General features: G+C 38.9%; 1 protein-coding gene across 1 annotated transcript in view; it reads left to right on the top strand.

Moving 5' to 3' along the window:
- Nucleotides 1–5,107: 5,107 nt before the first annotated feature.
- Nucleotides 5,108–9,486, top strand: part of LOC142760373 (adhesion G-protein coupled receptor F3-like) — a 55,030-nt gene continuing 50,651 nt past the window's right edge. The window contains exon 1 of the mRNA XM_075863556.1: nt 5,108–5,160. Coding sequence (XP_075719671.1) covers nt 5,108–5,160 — 53 coding nt within the window. The remainder of the gene's footprint in view (nt 5,161–9,486) is intronic.

Here is a 9,486-nt window from a genome sequence, read left to right as displayed (position 1 = left end):
GGCAGATCACTTTCTATTTTTGTACTCTGCAGCTGTTAAATTATGTTAGCTTTTTTAGGGGGGGATGTGTCTTTTCATCATTTTATTTTTTGCATGTTTTATTGACATATTTAATTGGGGGGAAATATAAAAACATTTTCTAGTTTTAGCCTTAAAGTGAATATATTAAAGCTAATCTATCTCTATAAAGGCCGGAACACAGCTTTTTCTGATACAGAGCTCTAAGTCCCTTGTACAGATGTAGCCAAGTTTATATTGCTGCGGTATGATATCACATAACAAAAGCCTTTGAAAAGTCACTGAAAAAGTCAAGTTAAAGATTCTTGCCAATGTGTATTTGATGCATTAAGAGTCAAGATAAAGTTGGCTACATCTGTATAGGCATAAAGTAAAATTATTAAATTCTGGCTGCCTGTAGTCACCACTAGAGGGTGCTTAACAATTTACTGCATACTGTAACATAGTAAACTGTAGTCCATCCATTTTACTGCATTCTCCTGCAATCTTCATCCGGAGGAAGGCAAAAAACCATAATGAAGCAAAAGTCAATTTTCCTCATCTTAGATAAATGTGTGGACCAGTCTGTGTGTGGACCTAATAATCATATTATTGTTTGTGGTTTGTATCTATTATATTTCATATACTGGTGGGCTTGTGCTGGTATACAGCAGCTAATCTGAACAAGTTGATCTGCAGTGCATACATATACGATTGACAAAGCATCCCATGAACTTCTGCAGGATCTGCCAAGAAAAATGTTATATCGATTGGCAGTTTAGTCCGGATCTGGACTAAAGTGCTCATATTTACACTGAGAAGTACTTTTAAAGGACCATTAGAAAATCTGGGAAGTTCCCAATCACTCAGTAATTTAAAGCTGCGCGCACAACCCCTGAACAGTGGCACTTGGAGTCACTATTGGTCCATATTCTGAACCTGTGGGCATCCAATTTGCCTCCGTTTGGAGGTACACAAAGGTAGAGTAAGGGGCCTACTGTCTATCGATGCCATATTAAACATCCGTACAAAACGTTCATGTGCCCTTGGGAGATTCAGCTACAGTAGCCAAAAGAACAAATTTCATGCATCAGCCTGTTCTTTTCCCTCTTTTGCCCGTATGATCTTCTCACAATACATTTTCCATGAAGGGACCTTGAAAACAAATAAAAGTTTTGGATGGAGATTATTCTTTGTCAGACTGGCCCACAGAGAAGCAGAGCATCCTCCAGCAAACCCAGGATCTTACACAATGATAAAGCCCATGAGGTTTAGATGAAGACAACCCCATTTGTGGATCTAGTGTGACCTATTGGTAGAATAGGAGTCTCATGATCCCCACGTTGATGACAAAGGCGGCCGGTAGCTGCATGAGTAGGTTGAAGACAAGAAAATTTGGCCATGCATATATATGGCACTCTTTTTTCGAGTCGATGGGACTTATGGAAACAACCGAACAAGCTGTTGAACTGCCTCCTTTGCATATGACAAAAATATGTTTGACTACCATACCTGTGTAACTTGAGATAAAAATAAAAACTGGCTGTCAAGGTAAACCAAAAGTAAAGTAATAAAGTAATAAGGTGTAGCTTGGGTCACTTTTGATAAAAAAAAGAACTGAATCGATAAAAACAAAATAAAAAACAATATTACAATTTGCATAGCATGAAGTTTATACAGCATAGTCCTGGGTGGTATCTGCTTGCTTTGTAAAGTTTAGATTGAAAAAAAAGCTTAGTGCAGGGGCTAAAGGGACAGAGCACAACTTCTGTCTTTTGTGTTCTTTGAATCCCTGTGTCATGCCCCTCCCCTGAGGATCTTCACTAGACATAACATAGTGCATAGGGTTTATCCTGGAGTGTTCTTTGAAAAAAATAAATCTTTTGTTTCTGTCTAAATTTGGGTTCATTGTATAGTCTGAAAAATATGGGAACATAGAAGTTTATATTTATTACTAGGTCAGCCTGCATCATCAGCTGAGGCCTGGGTGCATGACACTTGTGTATTATGATGATGTTCAGGTCAACAAAGTGCACATCATTCCCAAACTTGTGCAGTTCACTTGTAAATGTGGAACAAATGTATTTCATGTTCTGCAAATATTTGCACATGACCAACGTCAGCGTACAGTCATTAGACCTAGTGTGGAGTATGTCGGCAGCATTGTATCTCCATAATATCACCTAGAGACAAAGCTGGAGCCTATAAAAAGGAGTGAAAACCATCTAAAATCTACACAGTGCAGTCTACCATGTTACTGTAAAACTCACTGTATAGATGGAAAATCCAAAGCAAATGTGTTGAATGTCCCTGCATCTAATGCATTCTTGCCAACTTTTGAGAAGGGACATAAGGGAGATTCTGGAAAGTAGTGAATCATGGAGTGCAAATGTTTTTCCCCTTATCCCCACTTATTTATAAAGAATGCGCCCCTAACCTATGGCATTTGAATAAAAAATAGTGCACCCTCCTTTGTTACACCCCAGAGGGAATATAGACCCCAGACCCGGCCCCCTAAACTAATACTGAACCCAGACCAGGCCCCCTAAACTAATACTGAACCCAGACCAGGCCAACTAAACATACTGAGCCCAAACAGGCCCCCTAAACTAATACTGAACCCAGACCAGGCCCCCTAAACTAATACTGAACCCAGACCAGGCCCCCTGAACTAATACTGAACCCAGACCAGGCCCCCTAAAATTATACTGAACCCAGACCAGGCTCCCTTAAACTTATACTGAACCCAGACCAGGCCCCCTAAACTAATTCTGAACCAAGACCAGGCCCCCTAAACTAATACTGTACCCAGACCAGGCCCCCTAAACTAATACTGAACCCAGACCAGTCCCCCTAAACTAATACTGAACCCAGACCAGTCCCCCTAAACTAATACTGTACACAGACCAGGCCACCTAAACTAAAACTGAACCCAGACCAGGCCCCCTAAACTAATACTGAACCCAGATGAGGCCCCCTAAACTAATACTGAACCCAAACCAGGCCCCCTAAACTAATACTGTACCCAGACCAGGCCCCCTAAACTAATACTGAACCCAGACCAGGCCCCCTACACTAATACTGAATCCAGACCAGTCCCCCTAAACTAATACTGTACCAAGACCAGGCCCTCTAAACTAATACTGAACCCAGACCAGGCCCCCTAAACTAATACTGAAACCAGACCAGGCGCCCTAAACGAATACTGAACCTATACCAAGCCCCCTAAACTAATACTGAACCCAGATCAGGCTCCCTAAACTAATACTGAACCCATACCAGTCCACCTAAACGAATACTGTACTCAGACTAGGCCCCCTCAACTAATTCTGACTCCACCCCTAAACAAATACAAATTACAGACTAGGTCCTTAAAACAAGTACAGACCCCAGACCAGGCCCCTTAAATTGTGCAGTCGCCAGACCCCTTAAACTATTACAAACACCAGACCAGCCCCTTCCAAATAAATACAAATTTCAGACCAGACCCCAAAATAAATACAGACCACAAACCAGACCCCATATAAATACAGACCCCCTGACCGCCTAAATAAATACAGATCTTTTAAATATAGACCCCAATAATAAATCACAAAAAAACCCTATTAGCCCTCATTGATGAGATGACCTGTGTGTTAGCTATCTATATAGTTTGAGGTTGGGTCCTAAGAATAGTTTCCTCTTTTCTCGGCTTCCTCATTGTGAAGATAACTACAGTCTGTAAGTAGAACCCGATTATATCATGACCAACTGAGGCCAACACAATTTAGTGTTTTTACCAACCCATCATTCCCACTCTAATCTTTATCACTGGCAACTTGCCATACACATATCTGATAGCCTCGTCTGTAGTATTATTATGCACTATTTGGTGGTATTATTTCAGCAATATATAGATTTCTTATTGGGAAAATGAATAGCACTATTATGTGCTTACTGTATGGCAATCATCTTTATAACTATCTGGTATTGTTCTTTCTTACTATATGGCAGTCATGTATATAACTATCTGGTATTGTTATTTTTTTACTATACGGCAGTCATGTTATCTGGTTATGTTATTTGTTATTGTTTGGTGGCATTATTTAGTCACACTATTTGGGAGATATATAGAACTATTTATGGGGCACAGTATGGCACTATTATGTGCATACTCTATGAGAGTCATGTATATAACCATCTGGTTATGCTATTTGTTACTATCTGGTGGTATTATTTAGGTACTATTTTGTGATATTATTTGGGAGATACAGTATATAGAACTATTTCTGGGGCACTGTATGGCACAATTATGTTCTTACTGTATGGCAGTTATATATATAACTATCTGGTATTGTTATTTTTTTACTGTACGGCAGTCATATAGAACTATTTATGGGGCACTGTATGGAACTATTATGTGCGACCTGTGTGGCAGTCATATATAACTATCTGGTTATGTTATTTGCTACTGTTTGGTGGCATTATTTAGGAACTATTTGGTGATATTATTTTTCAGATATATAAAACTGTTTCTGGGTCATTGTATGGCATGATGATGTGCTTACTGTATGTTCACTATATGATAAAGTTATTTGTCACTGTATGGTAGTACTATTTATAAAAAAGTTGGACTACTTTTTTGGCACGGTATGTCAGTATTAAGCATTGTATGTTAGCATTATTTGTGCACTGTACAGTTTCTCAGCAATGTATGCTGCTATTTAGGCATGGACATATTTTTGACAATAATATGGCAGGCAATGTTACTCTATCATCCTCCATACAAAATATGGGAGTGGGACCCCCCACATGATTTCCCCAGGGCCCCCACAATCTCACTCATGGAGTCCTCTACCCACAGTACCTATAGCATTGGTCTAACAGACCCTCCCTTCCCACAGTAAAACACGTCTACCATTCAAATAAGTATGGAAATACTGTGTATACAGTTGCATTTAACAATACAACATCACACATCCTTGACAAACTAGCAGAGCCCAGCAATGTTTAACAAAGAATTATAATTCATTTGCTTCTAATATTTATTAAAAGCAGGGTGGTGTCATCGTTGCGTGCGCTGCGTCTGGGACAATAGAGCAATCATGCAGTCAGCGAACAGACCCAGATAATGGCAAGACCTGACCTTTATACATGGACATTAAGGAGTCTGGATACTAGGAGGTAAGTGATAATAATTGTGTGACAATATCTAATGGGGCTTTACGATAATCTTGCATTTTCAAAGTTTGCTATAGGACAATTCTTCACCGTTTCCCGTCACATCACTGACTATTGACCTCCCAATATTCTGTTCCATTGTCCACAAAGAATTAAATAAATATTCCTCCTCGCACAGCGTTCTAGTGCTCCCCTTTCTCCCTGTCGATTTGCTGCTTTGGCACTTGCCCAGTAATAGACGAGTCAAGAGACTTGGTTACCGGCATGTGATCGCCATGATTAACCCTTTGAAAAGCTGATCTCATGGTGCTGACCAACAAAGGGGGCTTCCTTTTGTCTCTTGTCCGCCAGCCCCAGCATTGGGTTTGCAAGGTCTGATGGTTTTATATGGACAGCCTGGGGCCCAACAAAGACCTCCAGGGCTTTCCTGAAATAATGCATGCTAGGGAATATCTTAGGTATGCCGTAATAGATGCCTGTGCAGTTTATATGCGCAGATAGTAATATAATGACTTCTAAAATTATGACATTGCATTATAGTTTTATTATGGATTAAAAAAAATAAAAAAATTATTTGAGTTTATGTTAACTAAATTGAAGGACGTAAAATAATTTTTTTTAATAAACATGATTTTTTACAAATGAATAACTTTGATTGAATAAATGTTATTGGACAGTAAAAAAAAACATGGACCCATATGATATTCTCGGATTTCTAACAATACCTATATCATGTCAATTGCAGTCAACGGTAAACGTTATAAAAATGTAATTAAAAAATTTGCAGAAATAATTTTTTCATGCATTTTGACATTATTGAAAATGTATAAATGATCCCCTAAAAAATCTCCAACTAATCCTAAAAAAAGAAGATCTCAAAAGGCTAAAATAAACATAAAAATAGAAAAGTGAATACAGGGAGGAAAAAACAAAACCTTTGTGTCGTTCCTAAAGGGAACATGTCATGTTGAAAATGCAGTCCAATCTCAAGGCATCATATTATTGAGAAGGAGGAGATGAGCAGATTGATATATAGTTCTGTGGGAAAATATTCTGTATAATTTATAATTTTTTAATTTAAACCATTGCTCATTTTGGGCTTAGGAGTCCAGTAGGCGGTCCTACTCACTAAATGACAGCCCTCCCTTCATGATTCTGTGGCTATGGAAACTGACACAAGCAAGATTTTTCGGACAGAAATCCTCTCTCAATTTAAACATCCCCGATTGTGGTACAATGGACAAATTATTCCTTTTGACCAAGGGATTATTTTTCTGTCCAGTTAGTAAATTCAATTAATTTGATTTTTTCCTCGACTTTAACTCTCTAATTAAAAATCTGACTTGCCTTGCCTGCAAACCAGTTTCCCCGAAGCATGATTCCACAAATCCCAGCGATGACTTTCTGCCTACCCCACACCCCATTACTACTGATTAGAAACCTCAATCAATTTATTTTATCCTTTACACAGTAAAGGCAGTCACATTAAAAAAAAAATCTCTAGTATTGAAAGACTTTAGGCTAATTAATAAGGGCCTACAACTCAGATACACTCACTCCACAACCTCAAGCAAGTACGATAAATCGTCATTAGAAGTACAGACAAATGGGGGGGGTGGGGCGGAGTAGGATAAATCAGATTATATCAAAGAAGCCAAATTTTACTACTGTCAGAAATGGGTTACTATGAAACAGTAGACCGTGATCCAACTAATAGTCATTCCAATGAAGTCAAATCTTTATTTAATCAAGCGGTAAAATATGAAGTGATTACTAAAAAGAAAAAGAGTGCATTGCTATAAAATATCCAGTGTTGTCCATATTTCAATGCTTACACAAAGAGCATAAAAGACTAATTGATCCACCAGGCTGACCAAATTATCAGATAGTTCCTCCTTCACATGTAATCTCCCCCATTATGTAGATGTAATATTACCAGGATAGGTATTGAAACTGAAATCCTTGCCTAAAGATTCAGCAGGTCTTATCACTATCCTAAGAGAAATCACTTGGAAGGAAACCTGTATATGTTTTTCACTGGATGTGACGTCCATATATTCTAATCTCATGTGAACAGGGTAACAACACAATAGCCCCTTATTTGGGAAATGATAGAACTATGCCCACAGTCCTGAGGGATTTTATCCTACATGGTATAAAATGTATTATTACCTTTAACTGGAAAATGTATATGCAAACTGAAGGGTACCGCAATGGGCACATAATTTGCCCCAAGTTTTGCCAATCTGTACAGAGGGCTGTTTGAAGATCAGTTCATTTACAATAATCATGAATCAAAGTCATCACATTGTTTAAATGTTATACAGATGACCTTATTATTATCTTGGATTGCACCGAAATAGAGCTTTTAGATTTTGTCTCTTTCATGAACTATAAAGATTGGGGCACGGTATTTACTGAAATGCACGCCCAAATGCACTTTGAGTACTTGGACCTCAAAATTCATAAAGGGGATAATCAAATCAAGATCATAACCTATTTCAAGAAAGTTCATAGCAATATCTATCTTGACTTCAAAAGCACACACCATACGAAAAGTACAAGTGATAAGAACTCAAGGCCCAAAGCTTGATCTTATAAGCTAGATTTAAATCCAAAGGATACCCTAGGAGTGTAGATCAGATAGCTTTCAAAAGAGCATAAAAATCTGACCTATCTTTCCTCGGATCGGAGACTCGGACCATTTGTCATGAACCTGATTCACCCGCTAAAGTAAATGTGTCCGTGAAGACTATTGGGTGCCACTCGGATGCCGTCAAAAACGGCCCGAGTGGCACAACGGTCGTGTGCATGAGGCATAAGGAGGCAATAAGAGAGAGTAAAGAGACAACATGGTTTGATACACATTTTATTACTTTTTATAATAGTGGGCACAATCACATCAATAACATCTTACAAAAATACTGGTATATACTTAAAAACTGAACACTTTTTGTAAAACTCTATCCCCCATAAACCATGTATAACCTACCAGAGAGCCAAAACGCTAAAAAAGGTATTACCACCAAACAAACTTAGGAACAAATAGAAACCACCTCTGAGGGACGAGCCCACCACCTTATTCCCCAACCTGAGGTGCAGTTTCATATGCAAGCAAAAGAGATGTAAATGTTTTATGAATTTTAAGAACAATCAATCTGAATATATTTTAGAGCAATACGACGGGAGAAAAACGTTATATCAGTTTGTTCTTAACCTACTCGTCAACATACGTGATATGCCTAGTGGAATGCACATGTAGGTGACAATACATAGGGCATAACATTGAAGCCGTCGTGCAAGAATTAATAAACACAGGTAAAATGTAACAAATGTCCACCTTAAACATAGTGTGTCCAAACATGCTTCACTGATACAGAATTGCACTATTTGCGCATTTAACGTATTTCCTATAGAACAGGTACCAAAGGATGTTCCTAACTGTTACCAATGACTCAGGAAACGCAAAATGTTTTGGTTATGCAAAATTAATAGTCTTATGCCCCATGAAAGCATTTGCTCCTCTGAGTTCATGTCACACTATCCCATTTCCATCACCGTACAACATGTGGTCTCCCTCTCAACGAAAATGGCAGAAGCATTGACACCATTAAACAACCGGCGCCCGTCGGAAACGCATTGACTTTAATGGGTTCCATCAGGTTTCCGTCGGGGTGTCCATGGATTTACCGGAAACAGTATCACAGCATGCTGCGCTAGTGTTTCCAGCATTTTTGCCGGAATCTGCAACAGAAACCCCTAATGTTGATGTTTTCCATCAAGTCTTGAAATTTTAGGCTTCTATTTTCATAACCTTTTGGGTATATTCACACAGGGAAGATAAGCTGCGTAAAAGCACACAGTGTATACACCCTGGTCGCCAAAAGGAATTCCAGTCGAAAACCGCACCAAACTGTTTTTTAGTCGCTGCAGAAAACGTACTTACTCGTAGCCACGGCGAAGCGTCCCTCTGCCATCCTGCAGCTTGACCTCCTGGGATAAAACGTAATCTCATGTGACCACTGCAGCCTGTGATTGGCTGCAGCGGTTACATGGGTTGAAACGTCTTCCCAGGAGGCTGGCCTGGACGAAGAAGCACAGAATTCTGGGAAAGTACAAGATTATTTTTTTTTCTGAATTTCGATTTTTCCGCCACAAAAATCACAAGATTTGCTATTTGTCGCGGGTCTTACCTCCCTATTGAATTCAATAAGGAAAACCAGAAACAAAAAAGCATGTGGATGAGATTTGTTCAACTCATCCACTCTGCTGCTACTGTATTATGCTGCGGATCTTCTGCTACAAAATTTGTTGTGGAAAATCCGCAGT

This window comes from Rhinoderma darwinii, chromosome 4 (assembly GCF_050947455.1).
Source record: "Rhinoderma darwinii isolate aRhiDar2 chromosome 4, aRhiDar2.hap1, whole genome shotgun sequence".
NCBI lineage: Eukaryota > Metazoa > Chordata > Amphibia > Anura > Rhinodermatidae > Rhinoderma > Rhinoderma darwinii.
Note: the sequence above shows the minus strand (reverse complement) of the source record. Positions and strands in the feature narration are given on the sequence as shown.